This window comes from Emys orbicularis, chromosome 8, assembly GCF_028017835.1.
Source record: "Emys orbicularis isolate rEmyOrb1 chromosome 8, rEmyOrb1.hap1, whole genome shotgun sequence".
NCBI lineage: Eukaryota > Metazoa > Chordata > Testudines > Emydidae > Emys > Emys orbicularis.
Window position 1 is genome coordinate 76,107,144 of NC_088690.1, and position 27,888 is coordinate 76,135,031.

The 27,888-nt window shown below is 44.4% G+C and overlaps 1 protein-coding gene across 1 annotated transcript; it reads right to left on the minus strand.

Annotated features, from left to right (window-relative positions):
• Nucleotides 1–3,249: 3,249 nt before the first annotated feature.
• ZMAT2 (zinc finger matrin-type 2) lies at nt 3,250–27,617 on the minus strand. The gene is made up of 6 exons (XM_065410212.1): nt 27,578–27,617; nt 16,164–16,257; nt 15,533–15,656; nt 14,278–14,351; nt 6,267–6,412; nt 3,250–4,532 (listed from the first exon to the last, which is right to left on the minus strand). Exons 1-6 carry the CDS (start codon nt 27,593–27,595, stop codon nt 4,389–4,391), a joined length of 600 nt encoding a protein of 199 aa, XP_065266284.1. The 5' UTR covers nt 27,596–27,617; the 3' UTR covers nt 3,250–4,388.
• Between the last annotated feature and the right edge of the window lie 271 nt (nt 27,618–27,888).

Sequence of the window (27,888 nt, forward strand, 5' to 3'; positions counted from 1 at the left end):
ATGGTTCCAGCTTATGGAATTCCCTTGCCCAAGAAGTCACAATGACCACAACTCTCACCTCCTGCAGGGCAAAACACATGAATTATGGTTATTATTTGTATTGTAGTAGCACCCACGGGCCTAATCAGGGCCCTATATGCACTAGGTGCTGTACACACACATAACACAAAGAAAGTCCCTGCCCCAAAGAGATTACAGTCTGTCTAGAACATTAGACACACAAGGTGGTTACAACAAAGAGATGTGGAAGCACAAGGTAAGAGCGAGGCTGTTTTGATTAGTGTAATAAGCAGCCAGCACAGCACAGCAGCTGTCTCACCCTTGTCAAGTGTTTCGTAGGGCTTCTCGTCGCCTGAGCTTTCTCACAGCAGCAATATTAATAATGATATCCACTCTGCCCTCTCGTGGGGAGAACTGTGTGGAGAGCATCAGCAGTGATAAGGCCACAGGGCAGATCTATGTAATTCTGTAAGGCACCCAGCTATCGTGGTTATGAGGCCAGAATAAGTACTGGGATAGATGAACTGGAGAGAGAGTGAAAGCTGAGTTTTTTCATAGGCTGACATAAAAGCCTATGCGCTTTTCCAAGTGCTCCTATAAATATTTCATTGCATTAAACAGTAAGAGAATCCCCTACAGCTGGCCACATCTGAAGCCCTGAGTTCTTTCTCGGGCAAAGCTAGCGGTAGCTCTGCCTGAGCAAGGGCTGCAGGACTGAGGCTGGCACAAATCACAATAGATTGAGGGGGTATTTGAAAGGGGGGTAATTGGTCATTGTCCCTGCCTAGCACAGCACCCCTCCCTTCAATGCAGTTCCGCTTTGGCCTGCTCAAGGAAAAATGCATGCAAATTTGGGGTGGGGTGGGGTGCAGTGGAGAGGGCAGGAGATGGGGCTGTGAACCCTGCCCCCCACCCCCATGTCCAAGTCCAAGCTGGTGAGAGTTCCACTGAAAGGCACCCCAAGCCCTGGGAGTAGGGTGGGCAGTGATAGTAGGGGGCCTCCCCCCCCAGCTCCATATCTTCCAGCTTCCTTGGGGGGGAATTAGTGTGGCACAAAGGCTTGGGGAAGAGTGAGGAACAGCCATCGCCCCCAGCATTGCAAGAGGCGAGCAGGCATTGTGCATGGCTATGTGGGGAGGGAGCATGTCCAGTCCTGTGCTAGATCTAAACCCTGGAGACCGCATTTCCTGCCTCGTAGGAAGGCTGTGTCCCACTCCCTCCCCCCCACGGGAGTATCACCCCAACAGGGGCAGGGTTTAATACTCATCAGAGTGGGGGTGGAGAGAGAGGAGCAGAGGGTTAATGCTCAGTGCAGGGGGATTGGAGGGAGGGAAATGAAGGGTTAATGCTCAGTGCCAGGCCGGCAGGAGAGCAGAGGATTAATGCTCAGTGCAGGGGATTATTATCTCTCTCTTTTTTTTTTTTTGCTAAATATTATTTCCTCCCATGAAACTGGCTTTTCATCCTTGGCTGGAGGCAGCTCCTGCTGCTGGGAATCCAGCACGAGCCTGTATCTCTGCCACTGCACACTCCACTGCTCCCAGCAAGTAACCAAGACAAAGAGCCCTCCCCCTGAGAGCATAGCCCCAGCGCTGGGACTGAGGAAGCAGGCAGAGATACTGCCATGTGTAGGCGGAAGCTTAGGCCCAGCAGAAGGAGATAGCCTCAGGCTTAGGTTTAGGTAAAAGGCTTTTAATGCAGAAGGGGGAAGAAATCATGCAAATGAAAAACAGCTCCTCCCCTCCCCCAACTATTCTGCCAAGGGATTTTCCCCCTTCTCCAGGGCAGCTGGGAGACAGAGCTGTACCCATCCCTGCTAGTGAAGTAGGATGCACACACCCAAAGATAGCCAGGTACGGTGACACTGGGGGTCAGTTCTCCCACTGTCTGCTAAAGTAACATCCCTGGTCTGATAATCCTTTACAGGCCACGTCTGCAAGTGCTACCAAACTGAGTCAAGAACTCACCTAGACCTCAGTTGTCTTGTGCTAACCTGAGAGACAAGCTGGGTGACGTAATGTCTTTATTTGGACTAACCGGAGCATGGCCACAACCCTGCCCCAGTGCACTGCCAACTATTCCTTCAGAGATTATGCCACCCTCTTTGCCTGCTCCAATGAGCGAGGGCTGTGTGTCTTGGGGGCAGGGAATCTACAACAATCACTATGCAGACATTAATTAGTTAATCCCCATAGCAGCATGTGCTCATTTTACATAAAGGGAAATAGAGGCACCTACCTGTGAAGTTACTTTTCCTCAAGGTCATGCAGCAAATCAAGAACAGAGCCAGCACCAGGGACATAGGAGGTCTGCCCTGGTGCCCACTTCTATCCATGGTCCACTGGACCATGCTGCTTTTCATCAGCACAAACCAAACTTAATTAGTTCAGTCTGCAGTCATGAGCAGTTTGCAAATGTGTCTGAGCAAAAGATTGAAGGGCCTTAGCTGGCTGCAAAGCCATTACCCAGGGTAAAATGGCTGGTGTAGAAATCTCATCTAAAACATCCTAAACTTTTAACGTGCATGAAACAGCTACATGGCAGCATAATCCCTTCTCCCCCACCCAACAGGCACTGAGGGTACAATCACAAGCTTCCTTTCTCTCACTCATTTAAATGTAGTTTTGTGCTTTGGTTTGAACAGGGACAGGTACGTGGCTGGAATGAAATTCATTTTTCCACTTTGTGCACTGAGGACGTTCCTGAGCCACAGTAAAAGGATTTTTGAGTTTCAAGGGTCAAATCACCAAGGACAGTTGTATCTCAGCTGGCAATGCTACTGGCTGTATATCATTTCAATAGCATCTTCAATGGGGATTATAATCTGAATTGAAGTGGAAATATCTGAGGCAATGAAGCTGTCAGCAGTCTAAAATTAAGGAATTAAAAACAGCAGAAAAGCATTACAGGATTTATTCTGTGTGTATTAGAAAGAGAAGGCTAAATACACTGCAGCCCTTCCTTGAGTCTGAGATTTCACAAAGGTACAGAGAGCGGCAAGAACAATGATCCCATCAATATAAAAAGGATGGCACTATGAAAATCAGCGACATGAGATGTAAATCCTCCTAACTGGAAAAAGCAGATGAGTCACAGAGGGTTGGATTGAAGTAAATAAAAGGAGCAATGAAAAGGATTTGGGGAATAGGAGACCTGAAGTGGCTCAGAAAGCAGGTCCCCAACCAGATGCAAGGTGAGAAAGAAAAAGCCCCAAATAAGATAAGAAATATTTAGGGACATACTACAATGGCCATTAAACACTAGAGTCCATTTATTATAGCTGAGGCAAGAAACTCCAGTCTGGGATTTCCTACCCAACAATTCCTCTCCCGCCCCCCCACACACAAAAGAAAACCCACACACCAAACAAACACACACTTTGAAAGCCATTACCTGTTCTGTTCTCAAGTCCTCACTTAAAAAGAATAAAACAAGATTCCCTACAAAACAATCTGATAGTTTCCAAAATTTTATTTATTTTAGGCAAATTCCACATGTTTCTCTGCTGTTTTCCCTTTAGCTCTATCCTAGGTAAATCCCAGAAAGATATTTCTTACCTACGCTAAAGAAATTCTGATTACACCACTGAACACAAGGAAAACAGTGAAAATAAAATAAAGAGTCCATTGCAGATAAAATACAAAAAGAAGTTTCAGCAAATGCAGTGTCCAAAAAGCCTCAAGCTCTTCTCAACAAAAGAAATAAAAATTCAACCTATACTATCCATATTTAACACTCATTACAGTGTAATTCCTTTAGATACACATCTAAAAAAATGTAAAGAATTCTCTGTATTTTAAGCAAACAAAAAGTGTACCCATTTCTCAGCTGGACAAGCAATTCCTGAACCATACCATCTGTACAGAATTTTATTAGTTTAACACTAAAAGGTACCCAACAGAATGTTTCCCCGCGCGCGCACACATACAAGGCCACAGAACACAGAGTGACAAGCAGCCAGGACTAGTACAAAGGATGAGGTGGCTAAAGGCCAATGGGGTTTCCAGAAGAAACATTCAGCTTGCAGACTCCTCACAAAAGATGAAAAGAATCAGAGACAGAAACCATGAGAACTCCACAGAATTTACTGCAGGATGAGACGGGGGAGTTTGTGGAGAAGAGGCTAATTGAAAGGTCTCTTCATTTGGAATTTAGAGGTTTGCCAGCTAGGCTAAGGTTATGGTATCTCTGCAGGCAGTAGGGCACTAATGACTGGGGACAGAGCTTGTTCTGCAGCACAGGTTGAGCGTGGAATTGCTTCCCAACTCCTCCAGCCAACATCTAGTGGGAGAATTACATACAAATTCTCTGTCAAGTCTTTAAAGAGTTTTCCAGAGTCCTGGGGGTATAAACAATCTTTATCAAGAAAGGGTAAAGTCCAGAGCTGATCAGTGAGTCTTCTTGGTAGAGCCAAAGCCAGAGAAACCCATCACAGCTGCCATTTCATCATCCTCTTCAAATGTCAAGTCTTCCTCTGCCCTTCTCTTCTTCTCTCTCTGTTTTTCCTTCTTATAGGCTTTGGCCTTTTCCTCCTGCAGTACAAGGAAAGAAATGCAGTGTGATTCTAACTTTCTTATACCGCAAGCCCTTTAAGATAGAAGGTCTGGACACTTATCAGTCAGCCTAATTTCTATCACCAACATAGGGAGACAGGATTCTTTTCTGTCTGAAGAACAGACAATGGATGGAAGGAAAATGGTGGACTTGGAGGAGAGTGGCTTCCCACAGGGAAAGGCCATGGTCCAGTGATCCTAACAGGTAAATTACACCTAAGAGGATTATACTGCAATAGTGTTGTGTGATTCTCAGCTTCCCCTGTTAAACAAATGCCAAAGACAATCAGAAATTCAACAAGGCAAAAGGAGAGTTGTTTTTAAAACAGGAGACATTTCTCTTGTACTGATGCCCTGTTCCAACAACTGTGGTGCCGAATGATGGCTACAGACAATGTCACTGTCTGACGGCTTTTGGTGCAGCAGAGTGACAGCTGCTCAGTGGAACATAAGCTGAGTTCTAAGTTGCCTGGGGGGGGGGGGGGGGGAGGGGAAGAGAGTTTGGCTTCAAAGAGTTTTCATTGCTCTAATCAGAATGTTTCATTCTATGAAGATCACAGGCCCTGGAACGGCGCCAGACTTCTGCTGGGGGTATACAGAAGTGTGACTTCAGCTCCCAACTCAGCAGCAGTTCCTGTTGGTGCTGGAGCTCAAGGTCTCTCAGTGTTTCCATCACCACCTGCACGTCTATCGCTTTGTAACTCCAACACAGGGGATTTAGTCTAAGACAGCCACACTTAGCAGCTTATTGGTGTCACATACTATGGTTTATTTTTTAGAATATGTAGATTTCCATCAGTCTTTCATCCCAAGGAGTTTCCTGCACCCCTAATATGTCTCTGCATTTGTATTTCCCTAAACAGATTAATAAAAATTCCTTGGGTTCATCAGCAACAAAACCTGCAGTTGACCAGCTTTGTCCCAACCAAGCCAGTACAGTTGGAGGCCGTGTTTTAGAATTGCATTGGTGGCCCTGTGGATAACAAAGCTCAGAGAATCTGGAAACCAAGGTGGCAGGGGAGCCTTATGTACCAGGAGCATTTTTTTTGTAATGACCATTCATAGGAAATAAAAGCATCAAAGAGCTCAGGGACGTACAAGATGCTTTTCAACTCCCAGAAGAGCTTTCCTGGTTATTTTGAAATGAAATTGGAGGTAAATCTTCATTACAGGGCTTTGCTTTTGCCTTTTAAAAACATTTTCAAGAGGGAGGGAGGGAAGTGACATGGGACATTTGATTTTAACAGAGTTCCTGTGTGCACATATCAAGCTTCCTAAAGCTCTGGCATCCATGGGGGTGGCACAGATGCAGTACAACATAGGAGAAATTCCTCTTCTACCTCAGCACCAGAAACCATGGCAGCACTACAAGGAAATATATGAAAAGTCAGCTTTAATTACCACTTTCTGAGCCCTGAGATCACATTCAGGTTATGGGAGTTGATACACTGAATGTTACATATTCTGATCAGTGTCACTATGCCTGAGAACATGAAGATGACAGTTTTGTCTGAAAACAACTGCTGTCACAATTCAGAGAAAGGACTTTTTGGGGAGACAGAGAAGAAGAGAAGACCTTCATTGAACCCAGCAGAGATCCTGGTGTACTGGGAGCACTTGCTGCCAACATTCTTTGCACATTTTTGTTTGATAGTTAGACACATGGTGGCTTCCTTCAATGAATGAATTGTTGCAATGCTGTCATTGCCTCACCTCCTCTCTGAGCTCCTTCATCCTCTCCTCAAAGTCATAATCCTTTTGTTTCTCCTCCATTTTCTTCTTGTTCACTTCAAAGCGTTTCTTCACTTGATCTAGTGTGGAGCGCTCCACCCTCATGGACATGCCCAGATTCCTCTGATCTGGAGGAGACAGGAATGGACAGGGCTATTAGAGAGCAGCCATGTTACTTCTACTTCAGTGCCCATTAAACATCTGCAGACAGCCTATTCCAGGACCCAAAATTAGAAGTCTCAACACTCAGTGTCATTGTAACCGCCTCCAATTCCCATTCCACCCTCATACATCCCCTTGCACCAATGTTCCCCAACCCACTTCCAGTGCCACCATAGAGCCCAATTCACTGTTGCCCTGTACTTTGTGTAGTCATTTACTCAATTGTAAAGTATATGTAAAATGCTGCCATTCTGATTAGTAGCACTTTATACCCACTTCGCAGTAACAGGGCAACAGTAAATCCAGCTCACAATGTGTTCACTGCCAATGCTTCACAAGTGCAACCTCTGAAAAATCAATTAGGGAAAAATGCCCCAGCAGTGATTTGCAGGTAGAGCTCTGTGCTACCAGACAGCAAATTAGAGCTCCGGTCTCCATCTTAGTCCTTTGTTTCCATATTCTGTGCAGTTTGCAGTGTCTGACAGATGATGGGTTTTAAAGGGATATTTCCACAATCTAAAACAGTGGTTCCCCACATTTTTTTGTCCAAGTCCTGCCCCCCCCCCCTCACCTGGAGCCACAGTCAGGAGCCAGGGCCAGGGGCTGCAGTCAGGAACAGGGCTGGTGCTGCAGCTAGACCTCAGCTGGGAGTGGGGCTGGGTGGCACTTCCTCCCCGACCCCGGGGGGGCTGACCCAGGTTCCGCCATACCCCCCGAACGTTTCTCCACATCCCCCTACAGTGGGCACCCTCCACAGTTTGGGGACCACTGATCTAAAACCTAGTCAAAATTAAAATGTAGATTTAAGATCCACACCTGCTCCTGAGCCCCCAAACCAATGTGTGTGGATTTACAATCACCTGTATCTATTTTTTATTGTTTCTCTCTCTTCCATGTCTGTGTGAAAGACCCACACAAACAACAGGAAGAAAACAACGCCATCACTGATAAAGTTTGCAGATGACAAAAACTGGGGGAGTAGTAAATAAATGAAGAGGACAAGTCATTGACTCAGAGCAATCGGGATTAGTTGGTAAACTGGGCGCAAGCAAACAATATGCATTTTAATACAGCTACATGTAACTGTATACAGTGAGGAACATAGGCCATACTTACAGGACGGAGGACTTTATGCTGGGAAGCAATGAGTCTGAAAGAAATTTGGGGTAATGGTGGATAATCAGCTGAATGTGAGCTCCCAATGACACCGTGGCCAAAAGAGCTAATGTGATCCTGGGATGCATAAAAAAGGAATTCTCAAGTGGGAGAGAGGTTATTTTATCTTTAAAAATAACGAGGAGTCCTTGTGGCACCTTAGAGACTAACAAATTTATATGGGCATAGGCTTTCGTAGGCTATAATCCATTTCATCAGATGCATGGAGTGAAAAATACAGTAAGCAGGTATAAATATACAGCACATGAAAAGATGGGAGTTGCCTTACCAATTTTTATCTCTGTATCTGACACTGGTGCGACTGCTGCTGGAATACTGTGTAAAGTTCTGGTGCCCACAATTCAAGAAGGATGTTGATAAATTGGACAGGGTTCAGAGAAGAGTCATGATAAAGGATTAAAAAAACTGCCCTATACTGATGAATCAAAGAGCTCAATCTATTTAGCTTAACAAAGAGAAAGTTAAGGGGTGATTTGATTACAGCCTATAAGTAACTACAAGGGGAACAAATATTTACTAATGGGCTCTTCAGTATAAGCAGAGAAAGATGTAACACAATCCAATGGTTGGAAGTTGAAGCTAGACAAATTCAGACTGGAAATAAGGTGTAATTAGCCATTGAAACAATTTACCAAAGATTGTGGTAGATTCTCCATCACCATTTTAAAATCAAGATTGGATGTTTTTCTAAAAGCTCTGCTCTAGGAATTATTTTGGGGAAGTTCTCTGGCCTGTGTTATACAGGTGGTCAGACATGATGATCACAATGGTCCCTTCCAGCCTTGGAATCTATGAATGAAACGGGAAACCATATGACTAAACAAGGGAAACTGTGCTTTTGACAGCACTTGGTAAAGAAGCAGTTTCACATGTAAACAAAAAAAGGAGGGTTGGGAGAGAAAGGCACATCTCATTTTTCAGTTACAATAATCTCAGACAGTACTCATAATAATAGTAAACAAAATATTTACACACAAAAGTGTGACAAGTTGACTTGTTCCTTTAAAGGTGCCACGATGGTAGCCCCTACCCCATCCCAGATATTTTGAAATGTCAGGAGTTCTGAATGGAAATCCAACTCTGTCCTGTCCATGGAAGGTGTAAGTGACTGGAGAGCTGCAGAGTGCTGATGTGGGAGACTCTACTTATCAGAATTAAGTCCTGCCATGCAGCAGACCTCTTCAGTGATGACAGGACAAAAAGAAAAAAAAAAATATCAGTGGCATTTTGTAGAAGCTCAGTGTTAAGCAGGGAATTTCTAGTCATTGGTAAAATGCAGGCAGGAAGATTAAAGAGCTGCCCATCCTCCAATGAAACACCAAGATAAATAATTATAAATAACTAATTCATAGAGTGTGAATAGGGAAGATTCAAAGCTCTCTAACAAGTGGAGTTGATTATGAACAAGTTTCCACATGGCAGTGTTTCCAAAGCACTTATGCCTGGCCAATTCACCATGCATTTTTGGCTTCCTGCCACCACACTGCCAGATAGTCTGCTGCCTGTCTGGGACATGCCTTGGGGCAGCAGATTGCTTTGGAACCACCAATGCCAGCAGCAGTTAAGGAGCAGTACAAAGCTCAGGCACAAGAGTGCTACATGTCTGAAACCAGCTTCAGAGTGGTCCAGAGATATTAGGCAGTTTCACTTTGCATCCAGCTTTACGGACTAGATCAATCGTGCTCAAACTTCATTCTGTGAATGAGTTTAAATAAAAGAGATCCCCTTGCGCACAACCTCCCTTCCCAACCAGCATCTCCCAGGATCTTACAAAAAGGATAGAGGTTAATAATACGTGAGGATCATGCACTGAGGAAATAAATGTGTCCCAGGATTTCTACTTCCAAATTCTATTGAAATGTAGATCCATCTCTCACCACCTGACCCCCAATGTGTGCCAAATATAGATCTGTCCTTCTAACAGAGCCACTTTTAAATACATTTCAATAAACTACAGTGGTTTACTCTCAACACTTCGTTAAAAATCCCATTTTTCTTTCTGGTTTTTCTTGTTTCTCACCTCAATAGGCTTATTTTGAAATTTTTTTGCAAGAGAGGAGGAGGCAAGGGTAGTGAGGATCTGATGAGGTAACACATTCTACGAATGTAAGTTAGTGGGTGAATAACGTCAATTTTTCCTTCAAAGACTGTCTTTGAAACCACTCATTGCAGAAGCCTAGAAAGTAGCATCAGAGCCAAAGAGGGGTGTTGAACAAGCCTCTAATTAAACAGAGAATCCCATTCAAACTGTGTAAGATTGGACTGTGTCCAGAATGTAACCCCTTCTGGAGAGTTATCATTCATAATCTTGCTCAGGGAGTTAAGAGTATTCATGGCACCATGACACTCGGCACCATGAGGCAAAATCTGGCTGGTGCACTAGTTGCTCCATAACTAGCTGCACTGTCTTTAACTCTTCAAATGTGTCAAGCAGCAGCAATGCCAGTCCCTTTGAGAAATCCAGAGTTGCTTTGTGAAAGTCAGACTTTGACTAGGCTCCAACAGCACTTTCTCTGCATTTGATCAACCTCTGACACAGGCAGATTGCAAGAGATCTTGAGCCACTTAGGATAATTTTGACTTAGCCAGCCAGTTGGCAAAGTGCAGACAGGCTTGAAAACTTTGTCTTCTTAAGTGAGGAGCCACCACAGATAAATACCCTGGGGCTTTGGAAAATGCAAAATGTCAATACCTTGTATTGGAAATGCTTGTTGCTGAACTGGAACTTTGGAAGTTTCCTGAGTCTTTTTCTTATAGAAATATGAAAATAAACATCTGAGATAGAGCACATTAAACCAGTGCTGTGAAATAATGGAAGGAATATTTGACAGAGAAACTATGTAAAACTTAATTCTTAATGAATTCATTTAGCTTTTTATAATAGAGATAAGACAAAGGCCCTCACTTTCTTTTAAGGACTTTAGAAAAATACTAATAAGGGGAATAGAAGCCTTTGCCTTTGAACTCAACAGACACGGTTTCCATAGTACCAATCTTTAAAAGGGAAGTAATTTTTCCCCCACAGCACCATCTTGTGAGAAAGACCCCCTAAAAAGAGATCGAAAATACAAAACAATTGCCATTTCCCATCATTTCTAGCATCCATTCGTCTGACTGAAATGGAAAAGGAAACATGAAGCAGTCTATCCTCAAAAAGTATTATAAGGGGAACAGATGAGGAAAGAAACTATTTGGGGCTTTTATAGATGCCATGAAACCTGCTCTTTGACAGAGGAACAATGGCTTTGAGGTAGAAAGTGGTCTCTATGAAAGTGGGACATAAGGGACTTATACTGCCACTATCTTCCTTTTCAAATGCATGAGAGATCCACAAGGGAAAAAATAGATAATTGATATTTGGGTCTTTTCAACAGGAAGACTGAAGATCTATCTACATTCTCATATGGCCCCTACCACTATATCATCTAAGTACTCCACAAATATGATTGAATTTGGCCAATTCATTTCCTTTACTATTGCTGGTACTGTGGCCAGATGAGCCCACAACTTCCTAGCTATATCCAAAAGACCCTTAGTATTGGGTCAGCCACCTTTTTGCTCTCTGCACAACCAAGAACATATCGAAAATTCTGAGACTTTTCATTTTGGGCTACAGAGAGGGGAAGGTCCAGAGCCTTGGGCATCTAGATTATGATCTCTAGAAAGGCCTTGGAAACTTCTGGTGATGACACAGAAGAAAGGACCATAGACTCCACAGACGGAGGATTGTTTTCTACACTATTTCCTCCTCTTATTTCTCCTTCCCCAGTTTTTAACCAATTCCTTCTTTCTAGGAGACAGGGATATGAAAGTAATGTAGGAATTAGAAACAGAAACTCTCTCTAAGGACCTTCTCCCTTGAATACTCAGAAGATATTGAACCAGTTACAGCACAGACCATATTTATGATGAATGCAACAGTAGCTGCCTCCAACTGCCACAGTATCCTAAAATGGTGGTGTTTGTTACTCTTGTATGACACTGCACCAGACATAAAATCAGCACATGGGGAAGGACCTACTAGTGAAAGTGGCACTTTTTACTGTCAGTTCCTGGAACAATGCCAAAGTACGTTTCTGTTAACTTGGACTGATCAGATCTTTCTGTGTTCCATAGTAGAGTCAAATTATACTAATCCCTTACAAGCTACAGATCCACATTCCAGCTGCAAAGTCAGATCAACAGATCCTCCACTGAGAGAACAGTAAGGGTTCTCATCCATGTCCTTTAAAATTTCTGCTTTTAGATGGTGTAAAGGCTTAATTAGTGTAGACTGCAAAACTAGATCCAAGTGGTCACCCCCCACAGAAGGATGAGTTGTCAAAAGCTTTAAGAACGGATGAAACCACCACTGGTAACTTCCTCAGAACAGATGGGTTCTCAATGTTGTTAGATGTTCGGCTGCGTGTGTGTGTTCTCCCTGTGTGCTGCCCCAGCTCTGCGCAGACAGCTGACACAGCAGACCTCGAGCGAAGCGCCCAATGTCTACGAGATCCATTAAGGTACAAAAGCACCAGGCCAGGTTTATTGTCAATAAAACACGGTAATAGCACCTGGCAGACTCTACGAGGATACTAAACGTATGCCCGTGACAACGGACGCAGCTCAGCAAATGGAGGGACTTTCCATTTCCCACTCGGCTGGACCAAGACACTCTCTCAGAGATACCTCTTTATACCCTGATACAAACAAGTTACGTACTGCCCCCATGACGTGCTAGTTATCACTCATCTCCTTGTACATGTTGGATCGATCAAAACATCTTTATTCATCATATGGTCATCCTGACCATATCTTTCAGGAGGGGTCAGTGTGTTCCTGTTATCCGTGGGGAATGTTTTTGTACCATCCTTAATATTGGGATATACTGGTACCATTCTTCTGGAATGTGTTTGCGTGAGTACTCTGTGCCTAGCACTTCTTAGGAATGTGTGTTTCTGCAATATCAGCTCTGTCCTTGCCACATTCTGTGAACTTGCAAGCAGGCAGAGCCTGATGTTTGTTCACAGCCTGACTTTTGCTAACTTTGCTTTATATCAGCAAAGGTTGCCCACTACTTTAGCTCAGGCCTCATACCCAGCCTCTGATACAAGGGTTTGTATCTCATGTTCTCTTCCTACTACACTCAGGACTGAGGACTACTTAGATTGAGAACTCTTTGACTGATCACTTTGGACTAGGATGTTGAGATCTCCTTTTCCACCACTTTTTTTCCATATCGACAAATGGAGAAATCAAAGCTTGTTGGTATTGTCTTGCCCTCCTTCTTCACTTCCGACCTGAAGTGAAGGAGCCCAACTCTGTCCCCTGCTTCCTTGGATAAAACGATATCTGTGCCTGCCTTGATGATGATGGCCTCTGATTAATGTCTGGACAATGCTGACCTCAAAGGCAGAGAACACAGACTCCCACCTGAGGACTTAGACACTGATGAATTAATCAGCTTTGAAGAGCAAGGGCATGGAGTCAAATCCTCCTCCATCAGGAAGACCTCCTTCTCCACTCCCATCATGCTTTATGGGGGACAAAGCCACACAGGATGAACACCTGCTGGGACAGTTTTTCTCTCCTAAGCGCTCTACTCACTAACAAGCTGATCTACAGTAGATATTCTGTTCAGCAAGAAGCATACTTTGTGAATCCAGCCTCTCATTCTGGGTCAGCTGCAATTCCAATGGAGTCAAGACCAACAGAATTGCTCAGTCACTACAAATTTATTTTAAAAATTCAATACTACAGCTCTACCTAATTATAAAATAGGAAAGCTAAGCCAATGTTAAATTTAAACTAACCAGAAGATAAAGTTGAGAGAATAGGAGTTCCTACTTCCATGAATGATCACACAAATAGGAAAAGGAAATGACAGTTGGTCCAGAGGATGAGGGATAGTTTTTTATACTTCATGCCATGGAACCTTTTGATCCCACCTAGGCCCAAGAACCTCCTGAATGGTTGTGTTGTTATCAACAGGAGCCCAGCACATGGCTTGCACAGTATGGCTCTACAAGGCAATTCAATAATTCTTTATAAACAAAGTAGTTAATCCCCACAACACCCCTGTGCATTTGATCCATGTTTTAGAGATGAGGAAACAGACTCAGAGGTTGACTACCTTGCTCAGAACCATGGAGGGAGACCAGGTCAGAGTTGGTATCAGAGCTCAGGAATTCATTATGCTCCACTTCCCTCTAAGAAAGGGATCTAGCCATCAGGGGACATATCCCTATTCCTTCCTTAGAAATTTCCTTCTAACATTGACATGCCAATGATATTTATCATCCACTTTTAAAGTTCCCTGAGGAACTGCACAGCTTGTTGACAACGGGGTTCTCTGACAACAGAAATTCTGAAGCATTTTCTCACTCCCAGTCCAATGAAGGGCTTAACTGTTGCAATTTCTCCTGAGCTCATTTCACACCAGTGGCCTCCAGCACCATGGAGAAGTTGTTAGGAGATAACAAGTCAGCATTTCCATGACCCTCACCAGCAAATGCTGAGTAAATCCTAATATCAAAAGCATTTATTTCCATATGTGCCAACACTTGACACTGTAGGCCCTGGCCATACAGAAGGAAGTACATTTGGTAGGGGAAAGGCTTGTAACAGTATTTTAGTGATCACGCAACATGGCACAGAAAAAATATATTTTCCTTACGCTTTTTGCCATTGATATGATCCAAGAAGTTGATGGAGTCTTTCACCACACAGTCACATACATTACAGTAATATCTGGGGAGAAAGAGAGAAGGGATCAGCTCCAAAGTACAAGACAAAATTCATCCTGTAAGAATTTTCCTTTCATGCCAATTAAAGAGAGAAATTCACCTGGGCCTGGTTCAATTCCAGACAGCAGCCCTAGACTCAAAAATACTGCACCGAAAGAAAGCTAGAATGCTAGATAGTATGCTGAGCATTCAGAAATATGGTAAGTATGAGTCCAGCATTACACAGGAGCATTGAACTGTATTGTCTGGATTCTGATAAGCCTGATTCTGGGATAGTACCTCCTCCCGCAGGGCGAAAGGGAAGTTATCTACAACATAGAGAGTCCAAGAAACAATGTGAGCTAGTACAATCAGCACCCACTTCCTATAAAGTCTGAAGTGATTGCTCCCAGGTCCTACTTCCCACGTTTTGGTGAGGTGGGGTGAGAGAAGAGCTGGAAGAGAAACTGGCCCATCTTTGCAGTTGTACGGTGGCTTATTTTTGCTTTCAGTCAGACCCTTTCTAAGAGGAAACCCCTTCTCTCCTATCCATACATTTCTCTTGGTACCTTTTGCTACCTTCCTCTGACAACAGGCCACTGAAATGCTTATTATTACTCTGGGCCATCTTTAAAGCTCCTTGTTCCAGAGACTTGATGGCTCAGAATATTGGGGATGGGTTAAGGAGCCTTTCACTAGCTCAAATGTAACGCCTGTCAATAGTAACCAAGAGTCATTACTACAGCAGAGACCTTTGGGGATTTCTGTGGCGCAAACCAGCCCCATTTCTAGTGGACAAGTATCTAGATCACAAAAGCATCTCAATATGTAACTGGCTTCTTATTGCGAGTCTTAGCCAAGAAGCCAAGGACTGACCAGGCTATAGAGATTGCCTAGAGGAGGTTTCCAGAGAGTGGTTGAGAAACATTGATGTGGGGTGGTAAGGGAGGAAGAAGCTTGCACTGCTGCACTTCTGGCCATAATTCCAGAAAGTTAATTTCCAGATCTAACACGATATAGAAGCTGGTGGAAGTTGCTGTAACTAAAAAGTATTCCTCCTGTGCTCCTGAGGAGGTACAAAAACTGGCACTCTACAAGGCTTCCTTGCTTTGCCATGACCCTAGTTGCACGTAACACTATCCCAAGACTCTTTCTTTGTTAACATCTGAAAGCATGGTAGCCTGGAAAAAAATAAAGGTGCTTTACCCTCCCATCTCTGACTGAGGGGTAGTTTTGGTGATGACAATGGTTTTCCCCAGCTTGGATTCCAGATCCACTTTATAGTCTCGGTGCCGCAGAAGTTCCCTCTTGACAGGCTGAACCGGTTTGCCTAAAAACATAACCAAAAACAGAACTATTTCAGAAAGGTTTGGGAACCTAAAACAATGGATCACAAGTTGCCCACAGTGAAGAAGGTCATTGAGAACCATTGGGCCATCTGGTTCATGCTGGGATTCCATTTTTTAAAGAGTAATTCTTCCCTGCATTGTAGGGAACAGCAGAGTAAGTGATAGTTTATAATTAATAAGATTGCTAAAGAATCCTCAGTCATCCAATTGGGCCACACTTTGAGCTCTTCCCATTTCCAGATGTTGATCATTCCTCCATCTCTATATGGAATAGAACAGGGAAGGAATAAGGTTCCTGGCCTCTTTTTTATAACGAAAAAAACAACCCCCCACTGGATTATATTCTATTGCAAGCAAAGGAAAAGGAACAGAGGACAAACTGGTCCTGAATTCCTGTTATTTGCTTCCAGCTGCTTTCCCTCTCACACTCAAAAGGGGCTGGGTGAGTCACTGTAAGATAGTCTGCCTGGAGTCAGTGCACTACTCACCATCTTTCTTCTCTCTCTCTTCCGTGAGCCGTTTCTCTGCAAGTTTCTCATATTCATCTTTATCCCACTTCCGACGGAAGTCCAGGTTTTTAGTCTGCAAGGGAAACAGACAGTGAGGCTTCACTGCACAACTCCACTAGCAGCAAGAAAAGACTGATCCTGGACAAAGCTGAAATTATGTGGCTTGTTGGGCCATGGCGACAAGCAAGCGCACTAAAAGTGCACTCCAATGACCTCCTCTGTACCCACAGCCAGGAGCAGGAGGGCTGGTGTAGGAAGATAACGCTTTGCAGTTGTACAGCACCTTTTAGCAGAGGATTTCATGGCTCTACACAAACGAAAGCTTAGTGAGCTCTTGAGATGATAATCCCCATTTTCCATTTATGAGACAAATAAGGGGGGGGGTTAAAAATTATGGAAACAAGTATTCATAAACACCAAGTGACAAAACCCAATAATACAGAAAATGTGACATTTCTTTCACCAAAGTCAATAAAATCTGAATCCACAAAAGATCATGCTGACAAACGTAAGATTGAGATACTCTTGAGAGATAAATACATACAAAGATGTGTGGGCACATATGTCTATATCTGTACACAGAGTACATGATGGTGTGGTATAAAGGTTTAATCAACATGATTATAAGATGGATGCCCTATTCACAAGAAACAAAGCCAAAATGACTTATACAGAATATTCCAACTAAGTGTGGCATACACAGAATACAAGTTGTAGAAAAACTAAGCACTTTAAAAAAAAAAAATTAATCAGGCACTGAAATCTTTGTATCCCTTCAATTGCAAAGGCCAGATACCAGAAATACCAGGAGACCAACTGCACATATTTCTGGTAAGCTATGGCCTCTTAAGAATAACCTAGAATAGATCTTCTATGCATAAACATTTCACATTTACAGTTGTATCCCTGGTCCTTCCATGACTAGAACTGACTGTTGGGTTTCAATGGGAAAATAGGGACCTCCCCTTTCCAGTGGGATAAGGCTCTTGATTCCAGCCCTGCAGGGTCATCACTAGGGCACTACCAAATACGTGGCCATGAAAAAAACATGTCATGGACCTTGAAATCTGGTCTTTGTGTGCTTTTACCCTATACTATACAGATTTCACGGGGGGGACCAGCGTTTCTCAAATTGGGGGTCCTGACCCAAGAGGGAGCTGCAGAGGGGTGGCAACGTTATTTTAATGGGGTCATGGTATTGCCACATTTACTTCTGTTCTGCCTTCAGAGCTGGGCGACCAGAGAGCAGCGGCTGTTAGCCAGGCACCCAGCTCTGAAGGCAGCGCCTCACCAGCAGCAGCACAGAAGTAAGGGTGATAATACCATACCATGCCACCCTTACTTCTGCGCTGCTGCCTTCAGAGCTAGGCAGCCAGAGAGTGGCAGCTGCTGACTGAGGGCCCAGCTCTGCAGGCTGCAGTGCAGAAGTAAAGGTGGCAATACCATAACTTGCCATCTTTATTTCGGCACTGCTGCTGCTGGCAGCAGCTCTGCCTTCAGAGATGGCCTCCCAGCCAGCAGCCACCGCTCTCCAGCTCTGAAGACAGTACCACCGCCAGTAGCAGCGCAGAAGTAAGGGTAGCAGTACTGCAACCCCCACTACAATAACCTGTGACCCCCTACACACACCCCACTCCTTTTTGGGTCAGGACCCCTACAATTACAACACTGTGAAATTTCAGATTTAAATTCCTGAAATTTACTATTTTTTAAATCCTATGACCGTGAAATTGACCAAAATGGACCGTGAATTTGGTAGGGCCCTAGTCACCTATCAGACTTTAAAATCATTACTTTTTTTATTTGCAGAAAAGCTGTCTCAGGTCCAAAACTGTAACTCTCCTATTCCTGCGTCTCTGACAAATGGGGGAGAGGAGGGGAACAGGAAGAGAGAAAACATTTCTGGAACGGAATTATTATTTTTTTTTAAATGTCTTTTGCTCAAAAACTAAGAACGCTCAAGTGAGTGCCAGGGGAGATGGGCAGTGACACTGTCAAATGTTCAAGGATACAGGATCAATTATGGAAAATAATTCATCACATGGATATGACCTCTGCATACATGATGTGCAAATTTTATCTAGGCACCAGTGGTGATGCTAAAATTAAGGTTGTGACAAGATATGCACTTGTGATTCAATTCAGTCTTCACATTGGCACAATCATTTTTCAGATAACTGTTCTGCTCAGCCTTTCTGCCAGTCTCTGAGCCTGTCCCCATCTATTCCCTATCCACAATTGTTAAAACACAAAGAAGAGCCCCATTCAGACTGATATGATCAGGTATGTCCCTCTAGCAAACCACAGAAGGTTCACTAAAGGCAGTAGCCAACTGGAGTGGTGCTTTCCCCACACCCAAGGTATCTCAAGTAGCTAGTCTCCCTCTCCTACCATAAAATGATAGAAGCGTAGGACTGGAAAGAACCTTGAGGTCATCTAGTCCAGTCCCCTGCACTCAAGGCAGAACTATGTAATAATTAGACCATTCCTGACAGGTGTTTGTCTAACCTGCTCTTAAAAACCTCCAAAAATGAAGATTCCACCACCTCCTTAGGCAAGTTATTCCTGTGCTTAACCACCCTGACAGTTAACAAGATTTTTCCTAATGTCCAACCTAAACCTCCCTTGCTGCAATTTAAGCCCATTGCTTCTTGCCCTATCCTCAGAGGTTAAAGAGTACAATTTTTCTCCCTCTTCCTTGTAACAACCTTTTATGTACCTGAAAACTGTTATCGTGTTCCCCTCTCTCCCCCCAGTCTTCTCTTCTCCACACTAAACAAACCCAATTTTTTCAATCTTCCCTCATAGGTCATGTTTTCCAGATCTTTAATAATTTTTGTTGTTCTCCTCTGGACTTCCTCCAGTTTGTCCACATCTTTCCTGAAATGTGGCGCCCAGCATTGGACACAATACTCCAGCTGAGGCTTTATCTGCAGGGAGTTGAGCGGAAGAATTACTCTCATGTCTTGCTTACAACACTCCTACTAATACATCCCAGAATGTTTGCTTTTTTTGCAATAGTGTTACACTGTTGACTCATATTTAGCTTATGATCCACTATAACCCCCAGATCCCTTTCCACAGTACCTCTTCCTAGGGAGTCATTTCTCATTTTGTACGTGTGCAAATGATTGTTCCTTCCTAAGTGGAATACGCTGCATCTGTTCTTATTGAATTTCATCCTATTTATAGAGCCTTGCGTGGATACAAATTTATACCTGCAGATATAAGTCGGTATCCATAGGGCTATCCCAGGAAACATGGCGGCGAAAGGAGCAGAACACAGGGCCGCCGCTCCCAAGAGCCAGCGCCGGCTCCGGCAGTTCCTCCAGCGTGGCTGTACCGACCCCAACCCCGCCCACCGGGGCGGGAACCAGGCTCACTGGCAGCTGTCCTTGGTCGCGCTCCTGTGTTCAAGCAGCACGCATGTTCCCAGACAGGAGATGCAGAGAGCTGCGTGGAAGGGACAGGGGCAGGGCTGGGGATGGTACAGCAGTGCAGGAGGAGCTGCCACATGGGGCGCAGGCTCCTGGGAGCAGCGGCCCCATGCTTTGCTCCTTTCGCCGCTGTGGTATCTGGGAGAGCCCTGCAGTTCCACGGATATAAATTTGTATCCATGCAAGGCTCTGCCTATTTACTTCAAACCATTTCTCCAGTTTGTCCAGATCATTTTGAATTTTAATCCTATCCTCCAAAGCACTTGCAACCCCTCCCAGCTTGATATTGTTCGCAAATGTTATCAGTGTACTCTCTATGCCATTATCTAAATCACTGATGAAGATATTGAACAGAACCGGACCCAGAACTGATCCCTGCAGGACCCCACTCGCTATGTCCTTCCAGCTTGATTGTGAACCACTGATAACTACTCTCTGGGAATGGTTTTTCAATCAGTTATGCACCCACCTTAGAATAGCTCCATAGGCTGTATATCCCTAGTTTATTTATGAGAAGGTCATGTGAGACAGTATCAAAAGCCTTACTGAAGTCAAGATATACCACATCTACCACTTCTCCCTATCCACAAGGCTTGTTACCCTGTCAAAGAAAGCTATTAGGTTGGTTTGACACAATTTGTTCTCGACAAATCCATGTTGATTGTTACTTATCACCTTATTATATTCTAGGTGTTTGCAAATTGATTGCTTGATTATTGCTCCATTATCTTTCTGGGTACTAAAGTTAAGATAAGTTAAGTCTGTAATTCTCCGGGTTGTCCTTATTCCCCCTTTTTTTAAGATTGGCACTATATTTGCCCTCTTCCAGTCCTCTGGAATCTCTCCCGTCTTCCATGAGTTTTTGAAGATAGTGGCTAATGGTTCAGACATCTCCTCAGTCAGCTCCTTGAGTATTCTAACAGGAGTTCTCAGGACAAATTTTTTGGTGGCCTCAGAATACGGCCACCAACTCTTGCTGGTGGCCGCACTCACACTTTTTCCATAAAATACTTAATTAGCTTTAGGAAAACCAAATAAATATGCACAAATTACAATAATTTGGATGTGTATATATTTATTGTTAGCTAGTAGGTCTATTGTGAAAAGTGATATTAACAAACATACAAGTATCACTTTTCACAGCAGTCTTACTCAGCCCTGGCAAGTTTGGGGACAAATTAAGCCCTGGGGAGGCAGTGGGGGCCAGGGGAGATAGCGGGAGGCTGGAACTTGAAACCCTGCTGCATGAGCCTGAAGCCTTGCGGCTGGAGGACGGGACCCAGGGATGGAGCCCAAAGCCATATGGCCAGAGCCTGGGGTGGCCTGCCATTGTGCAGCCAGAGCCACCCCAGGGCTGAAGCCCAAAGCCTGAGCCCCACCACCCGTGGGAAGGTGGGGAACTCACTGGCTGCCTGGCCCTCCAGCATTGTGCCCCAGGTGACTCCAGAGGGGGCAGGATCCAATCCCTGCTGGTAGCCCCAGCAACCAACATCAAGGCAGTGCATCCAGGAGCAACAGGGAGGGGGAGCCCCCCACCCACCCATCACAACCTAGGAGGCTGTGGCGGCAAGAAAAGCCCCTGGTTGCCGCATCTGAGAAACGCAGTTCTAGGATGTAGTTCATCAGGCCCTGCCACTTGAAGACATCTAACTTATCTAAGTAATTTTTAACTTGTTCTTTCCCTATTTTGGCCGCAGATCCTACCTCATTTTCACTGGCATTCACTATGTTAGACGTCCAGTCATGACTAACCTTTTTGGTGAAAACAAAAACAAAAAATCATTTAGCACTTCTGCTATTTCCACATTTTCTGTTATTGTCTTTCCCCACCTCATTGAGTAACAGGCCTAACCTGTCCTTGATCTTCCTCTTGCTTCTAATGTATTTGTAGAATGTTTTCTTGTTACCCTTTATGTCTTTAGCTAGTTTAATCTCATTTTGTGCCTTGGCCTTTCTAATTTTGTCCCTACATCAATGTTCCCTCTAATTTTTTCCACCCATGTGTGGAATAAATTTTGTTATGTGCACCAAGGTAATGTGTGGATGTGCGCTACCAGTAGAAACAAAAAACCTAGATATAATATATATTTTTAAAAAGTTACCAATAGGGATAATTACTCCAGCGGGACAAGTTAGGAATTTTAGAACTCACTACTCAAAGAATTAGATTTAAGTATAAGAGAGAAATAAAAATTATGAAATGCATAGACAGTCAAAAAACTAAAACAACACATTTTGAAAGAATAAAATTACAGAGAATATATGTGCATTGCAGGAAGTACCAAGAAGTAACAACAACAACAGAGTTGGGAGATGTGTGGCACAGATTGAGAGAGATACGGCTGCTGGGGAAGTTTCGGAGAGACGCCCGTCTGCTGTCTCTTTAAGGCACTCACTGATCACTCTCCTCCTCCTGAACCATGTTTCCCATCCCCCACTCTGCAGAGATGGGGTACATGTGCAGGGGGGAGGGGGAGAGACAGAGTGTGTGCATGCATGAGAGAGAGAGAGTGCTGGCTGCTGGGGAAGTCTGAGAGACCATGCACTGTCTCTTTAAGGCACTCACTCACCCGAAGGCTTGTTCAGACCTCAGAACTGCTGCGAGTCCTGAGCCCTGTCCCCTCCACCCTGCTCTGTGGAGATGGGGTACAGGGGCTGGGGGACACCGTAACATCAGTACTCTCCTTTCCCCACTCTGCACAGCCAGCAGGAGGGTCCTGGGAGCAGCTGCAGGAGCAATGTGGCTGCAAAGCTGCAGGGGGGAGGGGCACCTAAACACACACTGCTGGCTGGATGTGCATGGCTCTGCTAATCAACTGCATGGCACTTGAATCTCTCCTAGGTAGCTGCCCAACCACACAGTTTACAGGGAGCACAGCACATGTTTGTGTAGTTTGTTTAGATTCATTCTTTGTAATTTGACCTTTTTTTGGTAGGACTCTTTTTTGAGTTTCAGATCATTGAAGATTTCCTGGTCAAGCAAGCATCATCTCTTGCCATACTTCCTATCTTTCCTGTGCAGTGGGATAGTTTGCTCTTATGCCCTTAATGTCGTCTCTAAAAAAACTACCAACTCTCTCAAACTGTTTTTCCCCTTAGACTTGCTTCCCATGGAATCTTATCTACCAGTTTCCTGAGTTTGCTAAAGTCTGTCTTCTTGAAACCCGTGGAAACTTTTTAAAGACACCATAATAGAGGCTCAACTTAAATGTATACCCCAATTTAAAAAACATAGTAAGAGAACCAAAAAAGAGACACCACGGTTAAACAAGTAAAAAACAGTGAGAGGCAAAAAGGCATCCTTTAAAACAGACGTGGGCAAACTACGGCCCGCGGGATCATCCTGCCTGGCCCCTGAGCTCCTGGCCAGGGAGGCTAATCCCCGGCCCTTCCCCCGCTGTCTGCCCTTCCCCACAGCCACGCAGGCCGCACTCTGGCCTGCCGCTCCCGCTGGGCAGCGTGGGGAGCGCAGCTGGCTCTGGCCGGGTGTCGCGGCTGCGAGCTCCTGCTGCTGGTAAGGGGGCAGGGAGTGGGGAGTTATGGGGGGCAGTCAGGGAGGAGTGGGCGGTTGGTTGGGGCAGAGGTTCTGGGGGTGGGGGTGGTCAGGGGATGGGGAACAGGGAGGGTTGGGAGTGGGAGTCCCGGGGAGCCTGTCAGGAGGCGGGGATGTGAATAGGGATACATGACACCTTTCCCTTACTTAGCCAAATGAAGACTCTAATCATGAATAAAAAAAAAATAAAAAAATTAAACATTTGAAATTATAGCAACAGTACAAACATTCAAAATTTCCCCCTCCTGACAATCCTTAAAATGGAATTAACAACCAGTGATAGGAATAAAAATGTCTTGGAAATGGGTAGAAAATTTTTCTCATTTATTCCCAGAGCTTCTTAAGCATTTTAAACGTGTCACAACTAAGATTATTATTAGCCTCCCCATGTAAGAAAAAAGGGAAATTCACAAAGTGCAAAATAATATGTTTTGGGGTATTTTCCAGACTCTAGATTCTCCCACATAAAAGCAGTATTATAACAAATCAAAGTTGGTTGAAGCCTGAAGAGAAGGCAATTTCATTGCTGCTTCACTCTCTTTTTATAATAAAAGGGATGTAGTCTTTTGAAGATATTTTACCAGCGTCCCCAGGCCAGACACAGTGAAATGAATTAGATACAACTTCTGATCTATCTGTAACAAGGGCTTACCTAGTGATTCTAAAGGAACTTTTTCAGATTGATCAAACAGGGGATGGAGGTTGCCGCAAGCCCCTAAATCTTTATATTAACAACTGCTTATAGGTTACAGATGAGATTTCCCCTGTAGATGACATCTGCTAAGGACTGAAAAGTACCCGAGGCCCCATGTTAATTGTAGGGCATAGAGAAGTTGAATGGCTGTGAATGTGACATAGCAAGATAGAGACAAAGCTGAAAACGAAACCCAAGAGTCCTGATTCTAGTCCTGCTCTAACGAATGAACACCACATCCACCTACAACCAGGGGGAATAGAATTCATGGCCCGATTGTCTCCTGCGCTAACCATTAGACCATTCTGCCCCTTGAATATTCCATTTGTCTTGCTCATTTTTCTCTGTGACTCACAGCAATGGAATGCTTTGCCAAGGAAGCAGAAAAAAATATATATATAAGCCCCGGTGGTGCTAATAGCTGACTCTTTGGCATTACCTGTTTGTTAAAACAACAGTCTTGATCTCCAGTTATTAAGTGGTTTTAATTAATGCCCTCAGCCTTATCCATGTGACCCCAATGCTCCTTTCATTCAGTTTCAACATGAAGCCCTGATGGGTTTTTATGCAGTCAGAATGGCCTCCTCACAACTACATAGCATGGATTCAGCAACTTAGGGCTAGTCTACACTGGCAATACTAAAGCGCTGCCACGGCAGTGCTTTAAAGTGGCTCATGTAGTTGCGGCAGAGCTAAAAAAAACTACCTCCATGAGGGGCGTAGCTCCCAGAGCTGGTGCACTGTCTACACTGGCACTTTACAGCACTGAAACTTGCTGCGCTCAGGGGGGTGTTTTTTCACCCACCTGAGCAAGAAAGTTGCAGCACCGTAAATTGCCAGTGTAGACAAGCCTTTAAACTGAGTGTTGGGATAAGTGAACTGGCAGCAGTTTGAGGCACCAGGAAGAATATGGTTTAGGGGAGTGAGGCTTCTCCACTTAGCAGATGGATAATGAACAACAAAGATCTTTACTGTATACACGGTAACACAAAAGCCAATCTGGAAGCTGTCACTTTTTTCACAGATCAGAGGACAGAGGGGCCAAAAGGAAAAAAAAGAGGCCAAAGACAGACAGGGCTGGAATAAGGGAAGACAGCAGCAACACAAGAGATTTGGAAATCCTATCCCCAAGTGCAGAGATAGAGAGACTCGTGTCCCCCAAAAGCTCCTCAAGTAGCTCAGAATCTAAGAGATCTCCCTGAATTTGCAGGGAAAGGTTCCCCAGCACTGAGGGGTTTTTGGAGGGCATGAGTCTCTATCTCTGGGCTTGGGGATAAGATAGTCAAATCTCCAAGCTTCTTTGATTGAAGTTTAGCGAAAATAAAGTCTCTTCTACAGGGGAAAATAAAGATATTTGTCCAAGTGCATTTTTGTGGGGGAACTCCACCTCCTTCTACTTGTGGCTCAGAAGAGCAGGGTTTCAAGGGGGGGCAGAGAACAGTGTCTCTCCTCAGGTCAGGTTTTTGTTTCATTTTGTTTTTGAGAGGAGGGGCAAAAGTGGTGAATTCTTCCTAGGTAGCTTTTTGTAGGTTCAAGTTGGAAGAAGGAATAAGTTACCCCAAATCTGTCCCTCTCCCCCTCAGCACTACCACTTTCTACATAGACAATAACCTGTCAAGTGTCTACTACAGTAATTCTCAAAACCCAGACGCCCACTAAACAACTGATAAAACCTACACTTATGCACATGAATGATCTAAGCATGCCATCATCCACATAGATCTGTCGAAGCATTTACGCCTACTAGAAACATATCTGGTAGTCTAGTGATTAGGATTTGGCGCACTCACTGCCACGGTCAGGGTTCGTTTCCTGGTCAGGGAGAGAAACTTGTTGTTGGTCCTGCTTTAAGCAGAGGGTTGGACTAGATGACCTCCTGAGGTCTCTTCCAACCTTAATCTTCTATGAGCTCAACATATTAACATAAAAGGTCAACATCGATAAAATAAGAGTTATGATCTTTCAGGAAAAGTCACAAAACAAATAAAGGTTTTATAATAAAAAACGGCAATTTAAGACATCTTAAATTAAATATACTTAAGCTGGATCATAAGTGGTTCAGGGGATTTCAAACTAGTTATAAAAGAATTACAGAAACCTCTGCAGGACCTACTATGCCACAAAGAAACCACTAGATAGATACAATCACCTCCCATTCTACTACTGATTAAGGGAGCAAGTCTGTGGCCTAGCTTTGTCAGAAAAGTACACATAATGGCACAAGCTCTAAGGCTATGTCTAGACTAGCACTTCAGTCCATCAGGAGTGTGAAAAAACACACCTAACCGACCGACATAAGTTTCACCAACAAAAACACCAGTGTAGATAGCGCTATGTTAGCAGGAGACACTCTCCCCCACTATTCGTGGGGGATGGCTTAATTAAGCGGACAGAAGAGCTGTCTCCTGTCGGCATAGAGCGGCTACATGATGCGAGACCTTACAGTCTGTGGTGTTGACATAGCCTAAATAGAAACCTTCCACCTACAGTCCTGCAAACAAAATTCTACATGTATAGCAGAATAGGAGTCACAGACTAAAAGTAAGATGAACCCCACCCTCGTTAGCATATAAAAAAAACAACTGCACTTCTGGCTCCATCTCAGCTAAAGCAGCAACAATCCTACTGCAAAGCAGTGAAGGAGCAAAATCTAAATCTGAATAAGCACTTATGAATGGATTAACAGCAGTCCCAGATCTCCCAATATTAACCTCCAACCAACGGAGGAAACATCTCCCAGAATAACTGAAATGAACAGCTATCAGGACACTACATCAAAACCCAGAACACTAATTAATGCAGTGGTTCTCAACCAGGGTACACGTACCCCTGGTGGTACACAAAGATCTTCCAGGGGGTACATCAACTCATCTAGATATTTCCCTAGTTTTACAACAGGCTACATAAAAAGCACTAGCAAATTTAGTACAAACTAAAATTTCATACAGACAATGGCTTGTTTATGCTTCTCTATATACTATATACTGAAATGTAAGAACAAATTTATAATCCAATTGATTCATTTTATAACTATACGGTAAAAATGAGAAAGTCAGCTATTTTTCAGTAACAGTGTGCTATAACACTTTTGTATTTTTATGTCTAATTTTGTAAGCAAGTAGTTTAAGCGAGGTGAAACTTGGGGGTACACGAGATAAATCAGACTCCTAAAAAGTCGTCTGGAAAGGTGGAGAGCCACTGAATTAATGTATCTGGAAAAATTAGATCAAAATCCATACACTACAATGCAACGGCTCCCTGTACAGAACTACCACACTAACCTCCCTGCCACAAAATGGGAAGAGCTAAAGCAGGCTCCCACCAAATACGAATCCTGTCCATAAGCTAGCGGCGGACGCTGGAAGACACAAATCACAGCGCGACCGGAGAGGGGAACAACCCTCCAGCCAGCGAAGAGACTGAGCCAGAGGGAGCGCCCGGCCCGGATCCGAAGCACGGAGGGTGAGAACCTGCCTCAAGTGACCGGCCACGAGCACAGACTGCCCCGAGCCCACGGGGAGGGGAGCGAGCAAGAGCCAGCTGAGACAGAGCCTGTCCCTGAGCCAGGACCCGGGAGGATCCCGGCGAGTGTCTCCGGGTTCGCGGGGGGGGGGTGTCTCTACCCGGGCTGGGGGCACAGCTCCGCACTCGGGGCCCGGGAGGGGGAACAGCCCCGGGCTTCTTCTCGCGCCCCCTTCTTAACACCTACCCCGCTGCCCGACGCCATGTTGAACGTGAAGTGAATAAGGAACCAGAAAATGCCGTACTCCGGCAGCAAAAGTCGTAAAGTGAGCCAGTCCTCCCGGATACCATAGAGCGGCGGCCGCGGTAGCTAGAGAGTAACGTCGTTCTCTGAGATGAGACGGAGAGTGGCGGCCGGAAGAGGATGTTCAGGGTTGCGTAGGCCGGGTGCCTGCGGTTGGAGTATGAGTAACTTTGTGCTTCTCTAGGAAGTCTCCTGAGACTCTATGGTTCCAGATAGTCTTGCCCGGTGGTGACCCGGAACAGCTCTGTCCGGTT

Bases quoted from the DNA above. Each gene is read 5' to 3' on its own strand.
- ZMAT2 (XM_065410212.1), bottom strand. The intron at 14,352-15,532 runs GTAAAGCACCTT...CTTTCTCCCCAG, and splicing joins CCTCAGTCAGAGATGGGAGG to ATATTACTGTAATGTATGTG. The intron at 4,533-6,266 runs GTGAGGCAATGA...CTTGTACTGCAG, and splicing joins TGAAGGAGCTCAGAGAGGAG to GAGGAAAAGGCCAAAGCCTA.